This window comes from Tyto alba, unplaced genomic scaffold (assembly GCF_018691265.1).
Source record: "Tyto alba isolate M040663 unplaced genomic scaffold, T.alba_DEE_v4.0 Super-Scaffold_22, whole genome shotgun sequence".
In the NCBI taxonomy this organism is placed as follows: domain Eukaryota; kingdom Metazoa; phylum Chordata; class Aves; order Strigiformes; family Tytonidae; genus Tyto; species Tyto alba.
In genome coordinates, this window is record NW_024881296.1 from 21,923,342 (window position 1) to 21,946,751 (window position 23,410).

General features: G+C 38.1%; 1 protein-coding gene across 1 annotated transcript in view; it reads right to left on the bottom strand.

The window, feature by feature from the left end:
* The window catches only part of SYNE1 (spectrin repeat containing nuclear envelope protein 1), a 329,785-nt gene that overhangs the window by 108,482 nt on the left and 197,893 nt on the right, over nt 1–23,410 (bottom strand). The window contains 10 exon segments of the mRNA XM_042795897.1: nt 365–526; nt 1,302–1,469; nt 7,218–7,358; nt 8,432–8,626; nt 12,147–12,290; nt 13,569–13,751; nt 15,853–15,975; nt 18,903–19,088; nt 20,446–20,583; nt 21,088–21,270. Of these exon segments, the coding sequence (XP_042651831.1) occupies nt 365–526; nt 1,302–1,469; nt 7,218–7,358; nt 8,432–8,626; nt 12,147–12,290; nt 13,569–13,751; nt 15,853–15,975; nt 18,903–19,088; nt 20,446–20,583; nt 21,088–21,270 (1,623 nt within the window).

A 23,410-nucleotide genomic window follows, 5' to 3' on the forward strand; every position in this document is an offset into this window, starting at 1 on the left:
TAAATTTAGAAAAATTATAAATAGTCAGATATATGCTAGTAGCACTGATGCTGAAGAACAGTATGTGCACGTGTCACTGAATGCAATCTTTGACAAAAGATTTTGCTGAAAATTTAAATTGGACAAACTCTTATGATCTATTCTGCTTTTTAAAAAAGGCTCCTTATTAAAAGAATCGCCATTATACCATCTTTAGAACAGCAGGAAGTCCAGCAAGACAAGATATACAGTTAACAGAGAAGGTTCATAAAACTAATGCACATTTTTGAGGCACACAGACATGAAGTACGCTACTATCTAAAAAAAGGGAAGTAAAGACAGGTAATGCATGCTCTCCCTCTATTTCTCACATATAAGTTTTTACCTGATGTTCAGCCATCTGGCTTTCTGGGCTTTTGGCTGGTTCCAGACTCTCATTTAGTTTGATCTCAGTGGTCTCCATTTTTGTGGATATAGACTGGAGTGTGTCCTGATATTTCTGTTGACGCTCAAGAGCTTCATAGAGGGTTCGCTGCTTTTCACTGATCTAAAGAGGAATGGAAGGTATAAATTATGACCTCTGAATCAGGATTTGCTCTTTCTTCTGCTTCATACATCCCCAGGCTTATGAGACTAAAACCAAAACTTGCAACAAATTTTCGAGAGTATAAATTCTAAAGCAAAACTTCCATATTAAAAATATTTATCTGTTTAAACATCATCGGCCAAATTCAAGGTTCTGTGACTGAAAGAAATGGACTTTAATAAGCAGAAAAAACCTAGGCACATTCTTATGCCTTATTTTCGATTTTATGCACTTGAACATGTGGATGTGCACGATTTGCTAGATGCATAGTTCTTAATACCCCAAAATATCTACTGTGGCTCTGCAAAGACTTAAAATTCACAGCATGTGATCAAAACTTTGACTATTTTCATACATCACTGAATGATTAGGCTGCACTACTGTGTAGAGAATTGAGTGGACATGGTATTTGGAGAAACTGGGTTCTTGGACCTTTTTTGCCAACTCATTCAGCACGAGTGGATTTCCCTATTAGCTTACAGATTATAGTCTGACAATAGCCAGTATTTCCGAAGGCAACTATCAATCAGTCTTAATGACTTCTATTTTTTCTTAATGAAGGTCCATCCTGCACAGACTTTCAAACAAACAACAAAGATAATATAATATCAAAACCAACCATTTTTGTTACCATCTGAAAACCAAGAATTGCAGAGAATATTAGCTGAGCCAGTTCTTTGCATTTTATTCCTTACAAGCTAGATGAATACTTTGAACCCTCCAGATGAAGACTTACCACATTTTTCAGTGTTTCCCAAGAACGCTGCAAATCATCCAGTTTGGCACTAGCAGCTGATTCTAAGCCTGGTTCGTAAAACTCCTGGGTGGCTGAAGTGCTAGGTTGAATTTTAGCAGCTTCTGTCTGCAACTGTTCAGCAGATAAGGCTTGGTAATAAGCAATATCCTACAAGCACGAAGTACATTATTGTACTTTCAAAAAAAATAAAAAAAAAGATACCGCATAATATCCCCCCACATACTGCCTCATTGCATATGACCATTAAAATAAAACCCATAAAGCTACAACCACCAGGAAACCTCTGAGCAACACAGTAAATAAATATTTAGTATTAGTACACTGAGCATGGCTTGGAGCTTCACTATCATAAAGATTGTGGATGCATTTTTTTCATGTTCATATTAGTTAGGAGGTACAGAAGGCAACTGTGGACAGACATGGAAAGACTGGGAGGGGAGTACTACAAGTGGGAGTACTGTTCAAGCATCACCAGAACTACACATGGAGAAAATCCACCACAACAGACAGTGGGTTATGGTACTGTAGGTGGCAAAGAGTATCACCCTAATGAACACTGGCACAGAGAAAGTAACAGAAGAACCAAAAAGGAATATGCTGAAGGACTAGTCAGTGATATAAGAAAGACTATGAAGCTAATAGCAAACATTCAAACAAATAGGTACTCTCAACTAACTTATAAAAGATACTGGGAAAAGGGACCAAAAGTGCAAAGGAAAATAGACTTGATGACAAGGATTATTTAAAACTGAAACCATGCTGACAGTTACCACCACATCTATCTGGAAAGTGAAAAATGCTGCCACCTTTATTCTCATTTAGTAGCCCCATTTAGTGAACTATGCTCCAGATCATTTGACACAGCAGCTGTTACTCAGTTTCCTCAATCATTTTGAATTTGTAAATGCCCCTGGTGAAAACTTTCAGACACAATTTTGCTGCCAGTGAAATCATTAAGAGATTTCCCACTGATCTCTGTTAGGTTGGACCAAAACTCATTTCAGGCAGCGTTCAGACTTATCACAATATTTGCGTAAGAAGTTGCTCAAAACCTATTGAAAAGTGTACTTGGAAAATCCTCCTCCAATTATTGCAAATTTCTCAAACTTCTTTCCTGACCCTGTATGATAGGGAGGAAAATTCAGCATGTTGAGCCATGTGACTGAAAGAAAACCAACTGCCTTTTGCTTTGCAGCTTACAAAGCTCTGTCTACCAAAGAGACTACAGACCGTTTGCTGTACTGCAAATGTAAGAGTATGAAAGTATATAAATACAAATTCCCAAAAAGTTGTGGTGAATGGAGTTAAATCCAGTTCACAGGCAGTCACAAGTGGTGTTCCCCAGGGCTCAGTATTAGGGCCAGTTCTGTTTAATATCTTTATCAACAATTGGGATGAGGGGATCAAGTGAACCCTCAGGATGCTCGCAGATCACACCAAGCTGGGCGGAGGTGTTGGTCTGCTTGAGAGTAGGAAGGCTCTGCGGAGGGATCTGGACAGGCTGGATAAATGGACTGAGGCCAACTGTATGAGGTTCCGCAAGGTGGAGTTCCAGGTCCTGCACCTGGGTCACAACAACCTCATGTAATGCTACATACTTGGGGAAGAGTGGCTGGAAAGCTGCCTGGTGGAAAAGAACCTGGGGGTGTTGGTCGAAAGACGGCTGAATATGAGCCAGCAACGTGCCCAGGTGACCAAGAAGGCCAACAGCATCCTGGCTTGTATCAGAAATAGTGCGGCCAGCAGGACTAGGGAAGTGATTGTCCCCATGTACTTGGCCCTGGTGAGGTCACACCCCGAATACTGTGTTCAGTTTTAGGCCCCTCACTACAAGAAAGACATTGAGGTACTGGAGCATGACCAGAAAAGAACAAAGAAGCTGGTGAAGGGTCTGGAGCATAAGACTTATGAGGAGCAGGTGAGGGAACTGGGGTTGTTTAGCCTGGAGAAAAGGAGGCTGAGGGGAGACCTTATCACTCTCTCCAACTACCTGAAAGGACATTGTAGAGAGGTGGGTGTCTGTCTCTTCTCCCAAGTGATATGATGAGAGGGAATATCCTCAAGTTGTGCCAGGGGAGGCTTAGATTGGCTATTAGGAAAAATTTCTTCACCAAAAGGGTTGTCAATCACTGGAACAGGCAGAGTCACCACCCTTGAGTTATTTAAAAGACATGTAGATGTGGTGCTTAGGGACACGGTTTAGTGGTAGACTTGGCAGTGTTATGTTAATGGTTGGACTCAACGATCTTAAGGGTCCTTTCCAATCTAAATGATTCTATGATTCTATTCTATTCTATACATGAAGGGAGGGTGCAAAGAAGCCACCTGGATACAGTCCTGGACAACCTGCTGTATGCAGCCCAGCTTGAGGAAGGAGATTGGACCACATGACCTCCAGAGGTCCCTTCCATCCTCAACCATTCTGTGATTCTGTATTGGTGTATAAAAGTTAGGTACTAAACAAGACTATTTCTGATGTACCAGAGCCCATGGCATAATTAGGATCCTAATTTGGAGCAAAATCTTTATTTTCCAATGTCATTTCAATAGGTTATCTAATACCACATATGGATAAAACCAAACAAGTTCTGGAAGAGCATAGAGACAGGTCACTACCATCAAACTGTCCAAAAGTGTCAGATGAGGTACTTCTTCAAAGGTAATAATTGGGAAACTTGAAAAATTCAATGATGAAAGTGTATACTATGTCCAGGAGCAAAGAGGCAATAGGTAACAGCTTAGCACAGTATTCAGAACTGCAATTTCAGAATTTTTTACTCTGACCACAAGAGATATTTCCAAATCAGTGAAAAATTGCACCAGTACAGGCAACCTCTTATTTTGCCTTGTCTGCAGCCACTCTCCAGCCCTCAGACAGTCCTCTCTCAAGGCCAACAGAAAAGCTATGCTTCTGAGACTTCTTAATCATGGTTTCCAGAATAAAGGGCTTGCTTTTACAGAGAGAGAAAAGCAATCCCTTTCCCCATCTTTTCAACTACCTTCTGGAGTGTACAACATGGCAGTTTCTTTTTGGCAGAGCTTTCACGTGATGGTAGTGTGAATCCAGATGTTCCTACAAGTAAGAGATTTTGTTGTCCGCCATAAAGGTCCTAACATCTCATGCCTGCTTTTATGAAAAACAGCCAATGTACAGTACTCAAGCTTTGATGTTAGGATGTGGGGGCAAAGGGTGTATTTAGATTTCACACGATATTTAACAAGGGTTGTTGCACTCTAGATGAGTTTTCACAAGGGAAGGAGAAAGAATGGTTAAGTAGGCTACGTACAAGGAGAAAGAAGGACATTTTAACAGTGACCGAGTGCTGAAGACTTGAATCACAAGATCGGCTGTGGCTTTGTGCCAACACTTCAGGTTTTTCAATCCAATTGCTCTGTATTGTGTATACGGAAAACAAGTTTTTAAAAAAATGTTAAATTTTAATCAACTATATCTTTGGGTAATTGTGAGCAGTTTTAGCCTCAAAAGACTCTCATTCAGTAGTGCAGCATAGATCAAGCACCTGATTTTGATCTACAACAAAATAAACTGCATTGAAGGACTGTTATCTATTGTCAAAATATTATATACTAAGAAATTCCTCAGCCTTTTTAAAGTAAACATTCTTATAGTTCCCCCTCACCCTGTTTTTTTTAGAGGAGTTTTAGTACAAAACAACCAACCTGGGCAACTGTTAACTTATATATAACAAGGTTTGATATGTCATTTGTATTTATGGTCTTGCTTTAATCTATTTCTATGTATGAAACCAGTATTTCCCCTAATACACAGTTGGCACTTGTTTTATATTTTCATTACTTGCTAGTAATGTAAAAATAGTGCATAGATGTCTGAATTCAGACTAGCTACATTTCACTATGAAGACACGCTAGGAAATCCTGATGAAAGACTGTACAGAGATTAATTAGGTGTGAATTTAAAAATAGTCTTAACAGCCAACCTTCCTCTCCCCAACCCCTGCTCCATAAAAGCTTTTAATTTTCTTCCAAAGATAAATTACTGTAATTCTTTATTTCCTAGAATTCCTGTTCACACATTTTTTCTGGTACTTTACAAGTCTTCTTACCATGAGAAATTATTTCCTTTAACACTGCCTACTTTTAAAAACAAAACATTTCCAAATTAGTTTTGTTGAGTCTTACTGAACACAAAATATCTTTAGCTTACATTTAAGCTTCTAATTCACTCATTTCTAGAATTTTTTTTCTTTAACGAACCTTCTTTCTTGAAGTCTCCCTGGGCATTCATCATGATCAGCACTGGCAGTTTCAAAGCTTCTTTAGTTTTAGTCTCATGTGAGTGTGAACCTAAGCATTTTGTAAGTAAACCACTGCATTTTGGAATGTTCTTCCGCTTATTGTTTAATACATGCAGTTCATTTCAACATTAACCACACTGAAGAAATCTTCATCTCTGAAGTTTTTAGATTATTGTGACATTATTGATTTTAACTCTTTCAAAGATCTGCTAAATGAAAGACATCACCTTTTTGTTCAATTTTTCTCTAGTAAATTATAGGTTCTAAAACTTGCCTTTTGGTGTCAGCTCATGGTGCAACAGCATCTTGCCTGGGTTTTCCTTATCATTTGAGTTACTGGAGCTGTTGGCCTGGTATTACATTCTCAGAGAAATGTAATGAGCTGATACTGGTTTTGTTTATTAGGAGGCAAGCTGTTCTTGGTCCTTTAACTCTTTCACTGATTAACACTGTCATAAGATTTTTGTGCTGAAATATACATCTGCCTTTCTACTGTAAGTAAACTTTACTAGGAGATTTCTGATTATCTGAAATGACAGAACACTAGAAAAATCCTACTCAATTAATATATAATTTTTTATTATGCTGTTGAAGATTTCGTCACCTTTCTTACTATCTTACTATAGTAAGCTTTCTTATGTAAGTTCATGAAAAGGAATCATTTATATTTAGCAATTTCCATAGCACCATATGCATCTCTGAAATTAGTGGAATGAATCAATGGGCATCTTGCTCCAACTTCTCTAATTCTACTCAGCAATGCAACACAATCCACTCCACCTTTTAAGTCTGCAGTGGTCAATTCTGGAAGCAGTCACAAATGCAAAACCAACCAACGAACCACAAAACCCACAACATTAATTCAGTGAGGTGGTGACTGCTCCTAAGGCTCATTTCTAAACTTCTAAAGCTTAACATTTTATGTGTGCCTTCATGTGCATAATGATCAACATGCTGGTTCATTGATTGCATTTTAATCAATGCTGATGTACACTTGTTCCTATTAGAAATGTGAGAGCTCTCATATTTGATTTAAAAATCTAAATTCAGTGATTTCACTGATCTGCCTCATTAGCACTTAAAATAGACTGTCACAGAAAGTACAGAATGAGCAATAAATGAGAAAAAAACCCCATGAAAGTTAATACTTGAAGTGGCATTAAGTGGAAGATATTGGACTATGACTTCAATACTACAATGCCAATGGTACAGTAAAATAGATGTATATGGACATAATGCAATGTTTTATCATGCGGAGTACGAAATTGCATTTTTTTTTTCTCAGGGTGCAGGATTCCACTGAGTACTACTGAGAAAATAAAAATTAGGTTATAAATAGGAAACAGTAGTGACATGGAAGAGCTTTGTAACTGTCACTTAAAATTTATTTTTTAAAATAGTGCATAGCTGTAACACCAGATTTATACATTTTAAACTCAGAAGTCAATCTCTGTATCCATTTTGAACTTGAACATGAAGGTTCAGCTAGGTTAGAGGTTAAGCCTCAGTTCCATGGAGCTATGTGTAAATATTATTTCAGAGGATTAAATAAACCACCTGTGGAATGGAACCATGCATATCTGAGATAAAAGCTGAATGAATGCCAAGAGGGAGGTACCTGGTTAACAGAAGCATCTGTATAAGCCACAGGTGAGGGAGAGCGACAGGCAGGTGGTGAAGAAATCTCACTGTTGGTTCCCTCCTCCCCAGACTCCTCAGTGACAGGGGAGAGCAGCGTGTGACAGCGACCAGCAGTCATCTGCCACAGGAAAAGCAACCCCAGAGCACAGGAAAAAAATCAGTTACCTCAACTTAGGTTTGACTTAGACTGAGATCCAAACAAGAACAACACATAGCCAGAATTACCACGACATTATTTAGTCATACTTAATGCTCTTACATTTACCAGTTTAAAAATCTGGTTGAATTAATAGTCTCATTTACTTGTCATACTTCAGTCTGAACATGCTCTCCTGTACCCTAATGGATTTAGAAGAATATGTATAGCAAGCAACTCAGTAACAAATGAGGGTTTGCCTAAATATCTTCTAATACAATCAACTGCTGCATATGGACACACTATGGAGAGCTACAGAATGACGCAGTATTGACCTCAGTATCCAGGCCTGGTTAAAACAAGGAATAGTCTTGAAATATAAAATACACACAATCCAGTAGCAACATATTCTTCTTGCTTCCCCAATGCTGTTATACAGTGATATATCCTGAAATTCACACTCTATTTTCACTCAGACAAAAATCCTAATAGCGTCAGCAGTATGTTTGCAGTGAGACCCAAATAGAAACAAACAAAAGCAGAGTAATTCAAACATGAGGTCTATGGCAGTACTTTGCAAGCTTTCATTTCTAACACACTTATCTGACAATACAGCAGCACACTGTCAAATATCACATCAACACTTTAAGACAAGAGCTTTAAAAATATGGTGTGTAAAACCTATACACTGCAATATGTTATGAGGCAATAGTTATTCTGGTTTTATCTCATCCCTGCAATTCAGTAGTTTTTTAGCATTTGCTCTTGCATGCTGACAGCTATGAAAAAGCACTATATTTGCATCATACTACAGACAACTTCCACTGATATCTGTCTGTTAAATAACTTCATCCTTTATCGACAAGTCTTGAAAACCCATATAAAGCAAAATACAGTAAGGGGAAGCTGCAACTTGTTTGGCTTGCCACACTCCAGCCATTTCAAAAGCAAAATGTAGAGGTATACTGCAGCAATTTGCTACACAGGAGTGTTGTTGCAATGATGCAAAAGTGAGCAGCTCAGACAAACAGTACTGAGACCAACACATTCCTTACCATGACCACAGAGGGATGAGCAGGGTGTGTTGGGAGCAGGTCTGAATCCAGCTCCTCCATTCCCTCGGAAAGCCCCTCCACTTCTGTCACTGTCAGCAGCATGGTGGCATGTTTTGCTTTCATTGTCAGCATCTTGCACTTTGAATTCAAAGAAGCAATTTGCTCCTGGTATCCTTTGATCTTCTGAGCCAGCTCCTGAGGAAACATTTTTTTTTCCCCTAATGCAGAGGCAGCCAGTAAAGGCCACAGGACCTGCAGCATTTCAGCTTCCGTGGCGAAGGCAAGCTCTCCCCTGCAAGCCCAGCCAATAACATCATAGCGCTGCCTCTCAGAAACCCGCAGAAGCCGCCGCGCTAGCTGACAAGCAGGATGTTGATAGTGGAGGGAACAAGTCAGGCTGCGTCTGGCTGCACAGCTAAACCACAGAGCTGGGAGCTCTGAAGCGAAACCGGAAAAATGCTGCAAAAGGCTCTCTGGGCATGATAATCGCAGAGGGGAGGGAGAGACACTTCACGCTTGCAGCCAGCCTGAACCTGACACAAAGTCTATAAGCTTCAGACTGCTGCAAAGGGGAATGTCTCTCCCTCTTCCCATCCTGTTTTTTATCTGCCTGTTCTATTTCCATTTATCTGAAGAGGATGAAGCTTCTCCGCATAGTGCATGCCATGGAAATGAGGTCATGTGATAACCACAACTGTAAAAAATGCCCCATTCAGCTGTCACCAGAAAGAATGAATTGTTCAAACAATAACTTGCAGGGTCTAACAAGATCAGATGTGACAGGAACAATCAGTCACATAATAAGATTAAATGCAGACTGGATCGCTTTCTGCCAGTGTTTGGATAAACTATATTTTAATATATTTTATACTTTATTTTGTTTTCATTTTGTGTAGGTCGAGTTAAAAGCTGAGCTGCACACAGTACTAAATTTTCAAAGAAAAGAGCTGGAGAATTTGGCCTAAAGCAGAGTATATTTTGAAATATTGTTTTTTATGCATATGAAATTATCTATCTGTATAGTCAAGCACCATCATAAGTTTAAGTTTAGTCAGAGAAGAAACATGGAAATGAATAGCCTTAGAAACTGCCTTGTCTTCTCTCCTACCCTAGACTGCTTTCCAGTTCAGTGTCCAGTTTCAAAGCTTTCAATTAATATACCTAAAATAAAAACATGGTGGAAGATTTTCACATTTCTGCCAAAGCTATTGTTCTTGTCTCCCTAGATGCTGAGTAACATGATAGAATTTTGATCTACAAAGTGAAAACATCATTTGTATAAGCTTGCCTGCTAAATCAATGTTTGTTCATTCAAACATATATATTTCTGCTTTATTTTAGCATCTGCTTTTATTTCTTCAACGCACACAAGTTTTCAAAGAAAAACAGCAATAGAAGTTGCAAGATATAATAGGGAGAATAATAAATAATTACAGTATCTTTCAAAAAGTAAATAAGAATGCTGCTTCTGGCTCATAAAATGAAAATATTTCTTTGGTTGTATAACATTTTCAGGAAACCATTTCCTCAAAATCACAGTGCAGAACAGTCATAGCGAGAAATACAGAGTTAGAGATGAAAGTAGCACAAAGACCAAGGGTGACACTTTACTGCCTGGATTTCAATGGTACCTGACCACTCTCTGTCATATTAGCAACAAAAGGAGCTCCCTTGGAGACTAAACAAAGTCTTAAGTATCAATTATCAACTAGATCAGTTGAAAACCAAACTACAATCAAATCAAGCCATAACTTTAATGGCTAGCAGCTCGAATAGTTATCTGTTCTGCTTGGCAAGTACCAGTCATTCACTAATGCTTGATGAGAGACATCTCTGGACCTCAGTAGGAAATTATTGTCATTCAATATACTCACTTAACTCCAACAATATTACTGAGATGCAATAACATTTGTGGCATTAATGTCCAATGCACTGAGTATCTAACATACCTCTGCCAACTGAAAACACAGAAAAGGAGGCAAAAATGTGATTCTGAAAAAAATAAACTAACTTATAAAAGCAATGTCCTATGAAGTACTGTATTATCTATTAAAATAATTTTCAAGTATGGAGATACTTGCCCACATTCTTATCTGAAAGTCTAAAGAAATGTGGTTCAGTAAACATAGTTCTGGAGTGTAACCAGTTACACACACACATAGTAATACAAACTTCCTACAAATCAGGGTGTACTTTCCTTCTACTTTCTTCCTCTTACTTTAATTCTAAATATAGCTACTACAAATGTCCCTTTAAGTTCCTGTTCATGCAAGCTTCCACAGGGAATCTGGTAACTGATGTTTTCTTAAGTTAATAACACATGTAACAAATGTCTTGATAGACTTGCCTTTTGTAGTATCATAACAAAGGGTTCAGTATATCCCCTTTATGCTAAGCTTTTCCACAGCTATTCAGCAGACAACATATAAACCAAAAATATGCATGTCTCAGTCTTTCAAAACTCCTTGCCCCTAAATTTGGAAAGCTTGCAAGTATGAAATCTGTCCACTCTGGTTGATCCCAGAATGTGCAATAGAGTAAAGCCTCTGCCTTCCTGCAGATGTTCAGAAGGAGTCCTAGCTACCAAACTTGTTCAAATGCAGATGAAACTTCAAGCTGCCCCATTTTTAATTTCTTCCTCCCTGCAGCATCATTCCTTCCTCCAGCAGTATTACCCTGTATCACTGTAGTCACTCTCCTCCTGCATTTGCTATTCCAGAACATTTTAATAGAGAATAGTAGCATTATTAATTCAGTAGTTAAAAAAAAAAAAAAAAAAAAAAACAAAAACAAAAAAACAAAAAACAAAACAAAAAAACAACCAACCAACCAACCAACCAACCAAAAAAACCCCCACCCAAACACAGAAGTGTTTGTTTAAGCAAACCACTCTGCATTTATACTAAGCAACTTTTGTAACAACTGGATAGAAAATGAACAACACATGTAACTCTGGGTTAAATTACATAATAGCACAGGTAGCTTTAATTCAAAGGTAAAAAAATGGTGCCACCTAGTGCCAAAAGTGACACACAGAGATCAGTGGTGCATTTTCTATCCCAAGAAATACATGACAGGGGAAGGGGAAAAGGGTTCAGGACCTCACACGCCAGCACAGCAAGAAGGGTGCACAGACACTATCCTGACTCATTTGAGGGCTGATGATCCATGAGTTTGAGGGCACAACCTGTAACTCCACATGACAAAACTCTTCCCGACAATGACTTTAAAAGAAGCCTTTGGAATGAATGTGACAGTTTTCCTCCAAATCTGCTGCAGTTTTCCTGTGAGTCAAGTGCCTTTGTCTTCTTTTACAAAACATTACTGGGATGGAAATCAGTAAGTACTTTAGGATATACATATATATATATATCACTATCACTGAAGTAGCAGTGATCACTCAACTAACTGCTTAACACTGACTTCTGGGACACTCCTCAGTCAAGTACCTATGTTAACTGACCCTTAATTATGCAATGCTTTCATTTGTCATAATGTTTCCTGGAGATTAGGACACATCTAAGTGAATAAACAAATGAATACTCCACACTAAAAATACCATGAGTTTCTTATCTGTTATTAGGTCTATCAGCTCTACTAGACTTGTGCAAGTCTGAAAGCCTATTCAGCTAATTTATGACCATGGCTTATGAAAAGTTTTTTTGGGTCAATCAGCAGCCTTTGAGCCCATGTTGTTGCAGTTTGGCTCTCCTACCTCATGATGTGAAATCTGGACCTGGAGTTCCTGGATGTTGCTGGTTGCTACTGGCTTGTCTTGGATCTCACGATGGGCACTCTCTATCATTTGCTGTAAATGTTTCATTTCTTGCTCGTATTGCTCATACTGAACCACTGCTTCCTAGAGAGGGAAAAAAAATACTGAGTGTCTACATGAAAATAAGTATTTACTTAGTCCCAGCATGACTGACCTCCTTTCTGAAGTAGAGCAAACTTACATCTATCTGGTACTCACATCTGGATAAGCAAAGCAGGAATATAGTCAGGAAAAAGTCAGTTCAGAAATACTGTGAATTGCAATGAATTCAACTGATTCATCTATTTAACTACTTCCAAAAAATAGGTTACATAACATGATGTTTTAGATATCCAATGTAAGGAGCTAGAACTTCTGCTTCCAGCAAGTATCTGCATGAAACATACCCACCAAAAGATATCATTGCCTCTTCTCATGGTTTCACTATAAAGCATTTTCATCTGCTTTTTCATTTCAAGCCTCTATTTATGAAGCAGAGAGACTGTATAAAAAAAGTTAGATTTTACTGAAAATACAACTGGCAGAGGATTATAAAGACTGAACCAGACCATTATCCTACCAGTGTATAATCAGTTCTTTCTATCATAGATTCACCAGCACTTTATCTAACCTGTTTTAAAAAATTCTCAGTGTGACATTGTATCCTTCCTTGTTCTTAAGTATCATTAAGTATCCTTAATCATGGAAAGTCTCTTCTGGACCGTAACTTCAAGTTCTGTACTTGTACCCTAGTTCACTATATATTTATCTATTACTCAATATCAGGAAAGAAAATCTTATTTTCTTCTTTGGAAATACCTTTTACATGTTTAATTATTAATTCAAACAATCAAACAAAACCTTGTTTTCTTGTAATTAGCAAAATTTGAAAATATGAATTTAATAAACGCTGAATGACTCCAAAATCAGAAAGCAAATATATATATATTTTGGATTAATAGAAAAAAAAATCATTGTTTTTATCCTAGAAAGCTATTTAACTCCATGTTTTTACACAATTATTGTAAGCAGTTGATGTTTCACTGATATATTAATCCCATTAACTGATTATATATATTATAAAATTAACCTGCATACAATTTCATATTAGCTATTTGTCTAGTTAATCCTAACATCATTACAAAAAATATAGCAAGGAGAGAACCAAGATGAGAGTCTGATGAGTACATCGACAACTAACATGATCACGAATGTTAAAACTCCCCAAAACATGGAGTCAGAAGTGACTGAAACTTAGTGGGCACCTTCCTAATGGTAAGACAGGGAAGAGAGGGATGCAGAGAGATATGAAATTCCCTGTTTCCGTCACGACTGGTATGGCACTGCTCAAGTTACCGGGCAGGATCTGGGAGTCCCACTCGCCTGCATGATGTTGCACTGCTGAATGGCGGTGTGCTGCAGGCGGCTGGCCTCCTCCTGCAGCCGCAGGGCGCTCTGGCACATCGGCAGGCCCGTGACCACCTCCTCAGGAATCCGCAGGGCACTCTGACAGACTTGCACTGCCTGCACTTTCGGCTTCAGCGACTCCATTTCGGACAACAGACGCTAGAAACAGAGTCAGTGCCACAGTAAGCCAGTTCTGCAGAACTCCCAGAGCATTTCATGCAGCAAAAGAAAAATCATGATGAGTTCAAGCACTAAAGCAAACAAAGTTGATCACCCATTTTCTAAATTGAATATAATCAGGACACGCGTTGTCTGGAGTTGCTCTTTCCGAAATGAGCGGTCTTTTAAATATCAGTTAAGCAAAAGCCCATGTAATAGGAATAAAAATAATTAATGAAAAAAGCACAGTAATACCTATTTCTGTGTCTAAGTACAAAAATAATTCTGTTAACCTATTTGAAAAAAATATCTTTACAAATCCACAAATCAAAGGAGCATAGAAGTCACTTATGCATACCCATATTTTAATGTTAAAATCTGAGTGGAACTCCCTGTCAACACACAAAAGCACATTTTCAAACCAACAAATGAATCCCGTTGTGTTCACAGACTTCCTCTGAAAATACAAACCATGGCTTAAAATGTTGCTTAAAATTCAAAAGGCGACCAAACAGAAACAAACACAGCTACACAGAAATCTTTTCCTTTGAATAATTATGTGTTGGATGCCTTTGTTAATAGTTTCTATTGCATTCACAACGTCCATTCAAGCTGTCTGTTCAGACGCATGAGAAGGGTCTAAGTGCAATGACTGGAGAATAGATTTATCAGCATTCCTTTTATCTTCATTTGGTAGTTTAATGTATTCACAGACAGAAAAAGAAAAACAATTAAAAAAAAAAAAAAAAGCAAAGTTGATGAAAAGGGCCTTAGCACTTTAGAAAAAGATTTTAAGTTCAATAGGTATAAATCAGCTAGACAAGTTATGTGGCAAACAGGGATAAAGAGACTGGTCATCTCCCCCTATACCATATGTAGAAAGATAGCTAAGTGGGTCTGAAGTGCATACTGATGAGAACAGTGTGGTTTGCTCTTTATTTCTGCACCTTTGTGACATATGGTAGATAATCCAACCAAAATTTAGTATAATGACCTATTTCTCAAACATTGCTGATGAGGCCTCTCCGCTGGCAGGCCCCATACTGCTGGCCAAGGTGATTTTATTGTGCAATAGGCACCCAGAGGTACCCTGGGGGCTGCATGCCAGCCAGGCACTCTCAAAGATTCCATCTCTGGTCTGGTGAAACAGGCGGGCAGGGGCTACAGCCCCTTTATGTACAAAAGGAAGTCATACCGTGAGACCTACTAGAGCCAGGACAAAGAATACACATAAACAACAGTGTACACTCCATATTCCTTTACTCTTATGGTAGGTGATGTGTTTCACTTAAGCTTTTCAATGCCGTATTTTAAAATTTGTCTGCAAGTCCCTAGAATAAAGACTGCATATTTTAATCAAACGGGAAAACTCTGCAAATCTACCTTTCATCTGTATGTTTTTCTGCATATTTTAATCCTGAAGTGGACCTGTTGACATTTAGCTTTCACTGGCAGACTAAGACAGTTAAATTTCTGTATCAGCTTGCAGCAGGAAACATTTCTTAAGCAATTCAAAGTTATAACTTGGGTTATTTTTCTTGTCACGAGACTGAGACCAAAAATAACAAATTGACAAGTCTCTATAGTAGGCCAAGTGCAATACAGAAAGCAACGTCTTATGGAGGTAATTCAACTAAACATACAAAAATCTAACTGGGCTTAAGGAAAACTGAATTTTCTCTTAGTTTTCCAATTGACTATTGGGTGAGCTAGCAACACACTATCTCACTGCATCTATATCTGTAAAATGGTAAAAAAAATGTAGACTACCTTTTGAAGTACTTTAAGAACCTGTTGATGAAAAGCACTGGATAAGAGCTGAGCTTTATTATTATTAAAATGGATTACAAGTGAATTGGATGCACATTTGTCAGAACTGCATCATCCTAAGAACAGACTCATAAAGGACTATACTTCAACCATTCCCTTTGTGGGACTGATTTTTCTCATTGCATCCCTTATTCCCTTGGCAGTAGATTGGGCTAGACTCTGAAACAATGACCCACCTAAGAAACACCACAATCACTCTTCACCAACATTCATCATTCTTTGTGTAAGCTCACACTACTCAAATGCTAACTGTGAGGTCCTGGCCTTTTACCTGTCTGTGAGAAAGTTGCTCTTTCAAGCTCAAATGCCCGAGCTCTGGAGAGGTCAGTGTGGCTTGGGCTTGCTCCAGAGCAGCCTGCAGGGCTCTCAGCTCAACTTCAAATTTCTTCATGTCCTGTTAACACAACATATTTGATTCAGGAGTAAGAAAGAAAAAATAAAAATAATTTAAAAAAAAAAATCACTATACATATATCTTTCTGGATTTTGTAGTGTGCTGGGTTTGTGTGTGTGTCAGGGGGTTTTTGGTAGCGGGGGAGGGGGCTACAGCAGTGGAACCCTGTGAGAAGCTTCATGAAACTCCCCCATCTCCAAGTCAGACCCATCTCTGCACCAAGGCCAAGCCAATTAGAGACAGTGGCTGCACCTCTGCAATAACGTATTTAAGAAGGAGAACCTAGGAGGAGGAATTGGAGTTGTGAGGAGGACACCTATGTGAACACTGAGGTCAGTGGAAGAAAGGAGGAGGAAGGTGGGGGGGAGGTGTGCCAATGCAAGGGACCCCTCTGTATCCTGTGGTGAGAATTAGTGATGTTCTTTTTCTTCCCCTAAGGAGTCTTTCTTTTGCCCACGACTGTAATGGGTGAGTCATTCTTCCCGATCTGTATCTCCATTCCTGAGGCTTTTGCTCTATTTTCTCTTTCTCATTCCTGAGGAGGAATGGGTGAGTGAGTGGATTGGATGCCTGGTGCTCAGTTGCCCTCTGGGCTCAAACCACAACATGTAGTTACATCCCTTATATACAGGGCCAAAACTAATTCATAGTTTTAACAATGAATTCTAAATGTTTAAAATATTGCATAAAAATACAAGTCATATGACAGTCTAAAAAAAGAAGTCTCAAAGCCAGAGTTTTATTTTAAGTACTTCCTCAATCTCAAATACAGCATGTACTTTATAAAGCTAATTTCATAAAGCTCGAGGCCTAGAGAGGAAGTCAAGATATCCTCTAGTCATCTTCCTGTAATAAGACAGGACATAATTGTCTTATCTTTACAGACTCTTCTTAAAGGCAACTAACAATGGAGTCCCACTTATCAGTACAGACAACATATTCCACTATTTCAGTACTCTTTTTCTGTAGAAAAATTTTCTGATGGCCTGACACGAAGTTACCTTTTATTGCAATTTCAATCCTCTACTTACTACCTCATTAACAACTGACATGAAGAACAAATTATTTCTATTTTCTCTGAATACATCATATGTTAGGATAATCCTTTTTCATGCGTCCTTCCCACAGATTTATACACATACCACAATCATCACTATCCTCTGCTCTTTCTCCAGTCGATCCACATGTTTCTTCAAGTGCAAAACTTGACACAGCTGAAACTTTTTTAGTGTCCAATAGGTAGAATAAAAGGACTACTTTACATACCTTACGATTATATACTTCATGTTCTGCATGGTGTTTGGATTTTTTACAACGCTGTGACATTGTTGACTCATGTTGTCATGACCCACATTATTAAACTTAAGACCTTTCAACAGGGTGCGTCATGCCAGTAGTTCCTCATTCAGAGGAACACAGGCCTGGTTCTTCCTGTCTAAACATAACTATTTGCCCCTGTCTCTGTTGAATTGCAGCCTAATGTTTTTTTTCAGGTAGTCCCTGTACATTTGGTGTTGTCTAAGCATCCCAAAAGCCATGATCTCTAAATCACCATCCAACTCGTTAATGAAAATATTGAATAGTACCAGATTCAGTGGAGAACCCTGCAAACCCCTACTTGAATGTATCCCTCCTTTTGGGCTGTGAAAAATTAATACACATCATGTAAGTTTTTTAGCCAGCTTTACACCTACCTATTGTATTTTCAACTAAAGTCAGGATATATGACATATTGTACATTTATATACAAATCGATCTATTACTTTCACATTAAATTGGACATTTTTGACATTATTTTCTTTCTTCATAAATCTATGTTGACTTCTATTCATCTCCATGTTTTCTTATAAGAATTTACAGAGTTTATCCAATTGTTCCAATATTTCTCTCAGAACCGAAGCTAGTAAGTCTCACTTCTACTGTGCTTGCTTGTATGTAAATGTCTGGTTTGTTCCATGAAAACTAACTAAAAAATAAAAGCCTTCAGCTCATATACTGTGGTTTACTGACTTGTGCTTCTGTAATGGAAAGAATTCTTCTTCAAAACTGCAGCATTTCTCCTACATCCTATAAGTGTTGTGAAATCAAAGTCAGATGTGGAGAAGGACCATTCTTAACCTTAGCTCTGATTGTCCTAACAATTGGTGATAGCCTATTCTCTTAGTTGCCTTTAGGTATTTTCCTAGTAGTGTGTAACTGCAGCAGGTGACAGCAGAAGAACCCCTATAAATATACTAATTATACCATTTCCAATATTATTTTTTTTCCTGAATTATTGTATCAATTAAAAAAAAAAAAAAAAAAAAAAAGTAACATTTCTTTCCCTGATGCTAAGAGCAAGTAGAAAAGACATCTGTGCTTTTCCCTGTGTCTTGCACCAGCTTATCACGCCTTCAGGCATTGCATAGGCATAACACACATTTACATTAACAATAAACCCATATGGAAGTGCTGAATAGAAATGTCAGGGACATGAAAAAGCACATTCATTCTTTTCACTGCACTCCTTTGTAGTGGTAGGTCTTACATTATGGAATCTTGGTCTGGCCCAGTACTGATCTGAACTAATAGATAGCAGGCTTTAGATATCTTTTAAGAGAAAGTTAAAGGAAATAGTACAGCGTAAGTGCCAACACAGACACTTTTCAAATATTTAAACACAGGTGCTCAGTGTCATTTGAGACACACCATGATCCCCAATACATTCATCCAGAATAGGCAGATATGTCAGGACCTGCAGGAATCTTGTCCCCATCTGGAACAGCACCTGAAGACAGTATCTCAAACACCACAAGACATCTAACTTTAGACAACACAATCATGACGTTTATAGACCACAGATAATCTGCACTGCTAAAATTCTCAGAAACATGGTGCAAATACCATCTTAGCTGTCAGCTAGCACTAGAAAAACTGCTTTCATATACCTTGGCAGCATCTTGGAGATTTGGTAGCCGCACTTTGATAACTTGCTGTAATTCCTCTGTCCGCCGCCCCAGTTCCAGCACTTGCTGTGACATTCCTTCAGTACAGTATACACTTGCCAGATACTCAATCCTCTCACTCATGGCCTCAAGATCACCATGAATCTCTCCGGACTCATCAAGCATAGTCTAGATGGAGATATGAACAAACTGAATGCCAGAGTTGAGCTTTAGACTAAACATAACTTTAAGTATATTCCCATTCTGCAAACTCTTCAATTTATACACATCTGTAAGCACATCATTAAGTTCTACTGATTTCCTGTAAGGCTTAGGCAATATGCTTAATTCTGAGTATATGTTGAAGTGCGTCAGCTTATGAAGACTGCAAAACAGAAGAGTAAGTTATGAAGCTTCAGCAGCTCTACTTACCGGCACATTCATTTTAGTGTTTTGCTATACACACCTGCCTGTAAAAATATAATATACGCAATCTACGGATAAAATTGGTTCTGGAAACCTGATGTAACTAACAGGAAGCAGCAGAAAGCACTTGGACGCAGTGTTATAGCAGAGCAGTAGTCATTATAGCAGAGCAGTAGTCATTAATGCTGCATTAAAAATGACTACCAAAGTGCTCTGTGGGATGGCATTGGTTAAGCCCATCTCCTCATCAACTTTTGAAGCAGGGAAAAAGCCACAGCAAAAACAAACCAGAAATGCTCTCTCCCAGCTAGCCTCAGGATAAATTGCCTGGAGGTTCCTATTCAGAATAAGGAAATGTGACATACTGTGTTGCCCCAATGTAAGTGAATGCAGCTGACAGTTAACTAATGTATATATAAAAAACATAATGCAGTCTTATTTGGCATGATCATCTTATGATACTTTGATTTGTTTCATGTGTTCATGTAACATTGGGCAATCTTGAACCTTATCAAACTGCTCCACTGGTACCACCCTTACATATTCTACACACAGGACACACACAGAACAAATTGCACTGTCATAGGGACAGCAAATCACTCTGATTTGTGAGATGTTCATGAAGCAACTGGAAGAAACTCATCCACTGAGCATCCTTCTGAGAATATTTAGTGTGAAACTCATCAGATGAGAACAAAAGCTATGCCAATTAAGTGTAAAGGAGAAAGAAAAAAAAAATATACCCAAACTAAAAATTGTGCTTGGTTAACTAAAATTTTAGAGGAATATTAGCTGCAATGAGGTACTTTGTGTGATACAATCAGTGTATAGACACACTATTCAATCAAAAGCTACTATGAAGCCAACGTACTTGAGTAAACATGGAGATCAAATTTGAATCACACAGCTTTATTTAACAACACATCTTAATTTCAGTCTTCAAAACAACTGTCCAAAACAAATTCATGTGCTTTAAGACCTGGGGGAACAGTCAAAAAAACCTAGCATTTTAAGACTTCATTTCCTCAAGGTAAGGAGGCAAAGAAGGTGTAGGAAATAAAACTTCAGTGCTTGGAAAATAACATCTATCATACTCCTTTTTCATAGCTCCTTTAATCACCTGGTAGGCTTTATACTGATCACGAAGCTGAGAGGAAGTATTCCATGTTATACTACCATGCACTAGGATATTTGCTTTCTCAGTCCATTTCAGTATGAACTCCAGCATCTCATTGTATTCTTCCAAATGTGAAGCAGCCTGGATAGAAAAGAAAAATCCACTTAAGCCTAAGATGTATTTCTGTACAGTCCTTAGAGAATGATTAAATTAATTTCATTTATTTTACTGTTTTTAAATTTGGGATAGTTTTAACAACTTTTCCATATTGAATATAATTTCATTACTTCTGTATTTATGGAGTTAAAATAGGACTGCTTCCAGTAACAAGCACATCATTTTCAGCGGAAAAAAGGCACTATGAAAATGTAGGTTACACTGGGAGAGTGTACTATGCGCAAATATATCCCTAGAGGGTATACTTCCTGCACATATCTATGGAAGAGGATGTTAAAGCAGCATCACAGAATTATTATACCCTCTTGATCTGACCCATCTGTGTCTCTGAGGTGTGATGCAAGCTCTGACTAATAATAGGCAAATATGCCAGGAAACACTCCTTCTTGCACAACTACAGGAAAACTAGAAGTTTGCACACTCTTTCTCCTTCTGAAAGAAGACAGCAGAAAGGATTTGAGATCGTACCTGACTGAGCTTGGCTGCTCTGTACTCAGCCTGCCGTATGGTCTGTTGGTGCAATGAAGTGAGCTTCCCTATCCTGTTAGCCAGCTGCTTAGCCAGTGGTACGTTTTGCTCTGCAAAGTCCTGGACCGATGCATCTAATTCCAACAGCTTTATATTGCAGCTGTCCAACTCTTCACCGAGGATCTAGACAGAAAAACAAGAAAATTGGTGATCCAGGAAATGCTAGCTTTCTGGTTGATTACTTCTAGTCCAACTTGCAACTTTTATACCCTGTCCAAAGTCTCTATAGTTTGTTCCTTTTTTTATTCTGGCTGGAAACCAACAATGCTTGTCTAAGCAGGAAGGAAGAACAGCAGGATATTTGGTCATCTCTTAAATATGTGCCATTACTCTTTCTTCTCTGACTTCCTGGCTGAAATGGATAACCATTTTCCCTACCACAGCAAAAGACTGAGTCACTTCAGACGGACATTAACTGTTCTTGGCCAAATTTATTGTGTTTGTTTTTGAAATGAATGGTCGGCACACATTGTCATGACAAGGATTTTTACTTATTGGAAATGGATTTCATTTTGTTGCTGTCTTAAAATATTCCCTCACAAACTCAGAAATATGTAATTATTCATTAACACATTATAAAAACTCTTTTTCATTTGAAACTTGCATTTTCATAGCTTGATCTTGACACAGGAGCAGTCTGGATCATGCTACACTGTTTCAACAGAAACAGATTTTAAATTCAAGTTTTCTTACCATAGTTACAAAGTTTCTGAAAAGCTTAAAAAGGAAACCAAAAAGGTTTTCCATGTTTCTCATAGACTGAGAACACACTTATGGGCTACAGTTTCTTGGGGAGGAGGTATTGTGGGTTTTTTTCTATTTGTTTTTATACCTAAGGTGTTAACAATTTATACAAATAAAGCACGTCTCATCAAACACTCTAGTCCTTTTCCAATTATTTTTAGAAATTTAAATTTCAATCATCAGACAAAAGTTGATTCAGAACACTGGTCTAGCTACATACAGGTGCTTCAAGAATTTACTTCAAGCTCTTCAGGTTAGGGCTGTCCTGGCAGACACACCTTAAGACTTTAAGTTATGATCAATCGTTATGACAAACAAATATTATTCGATGAACTTAGTGACATAACTGTCTACACGTAGACAGAAAGACAGATGCTGAACTACTTATCTAAATACAAAGACACATATTTCAGGCAGGCATAAATAAATGTCTCTGCTATAGAGACAATGGAGAATTTATATGCTGTTTAAAAGTGAGGGAAGGATTCATTTGACTTGGGTCACATGGATATAAAACTGATTTTTTTATTTTCCACAATCAGTTTCAATGTTAAAATAAAAATATTTACTGCTGTAATCAAAGCCAACCCAAATCTCAGGAGTATCAGATGAGTGCTGAAATAAATGCAGTTGAATGAACATTACTAATTTTCCAGAGACAGAGTTTTTGTCTATGCAACATGAGAATGCACATTTCACTGGCTTTCTGCTTAATTACTGGAATCAAGAATATACACCAAATTTAAAGGCATATATTTCAGTGACACCTCCTGCAAAGTAAATTGTACTTTGTAGTATATTGAGAGCAACCCATGAAAACAAACAGGTAATTTTTGACATACCAGACATGCCAAATCTTATCCTATTTGGTATGCTTTGCTCACTTACTTTCAGACAGTAACTTGGTCGTGTTTATCTCTGACTAGTTGAAAAACCAAACCAAACCAAAAATCCGCACCCCTCAACCAAGCCCTCCCCCATCTCTCCTCTCCCCAAAATCCCCTACTCTCATATTATAATCCTAACTTAGCCATTACATCTCAGTACAGATGAGTTTTTCTGGGTGTGGTACATACCTAAGATTAAGAAAACCTACAAAAATTGCCAGGAGTCCTTTGCATTACCCTTAACCATACCGGTAGTACTTCACCTCATTATTGCACCAAATGAAATGAGATGGACTGCTGGCTAAGTAAAATTCTATTTATCGCAAGTAAAGGTGTACTGTAGAGAATGGTCTCTTCAGTACAGACTGGGACAAGGTGCAGTTTGGGAGCCTCTTGAGTTTTCCCAGATTGCAGTCTTACTCATTATTAAGGGGGAACAGCATAACTTTGTCCATTGGACTTGCTTTTAATCTCAGCTACTTCCTCCAAGTTCTGTTACTCACACAAGTCCCTGTATGAGCTAATTTGCAAAGGATATAATATAAAAAATCTCATCAGTCAACCTTTATTTCTGTCCATTCTTCTGTTGAACTTCATTAAAAATGTGTTATGCAAGTCCTCACAAATACAAC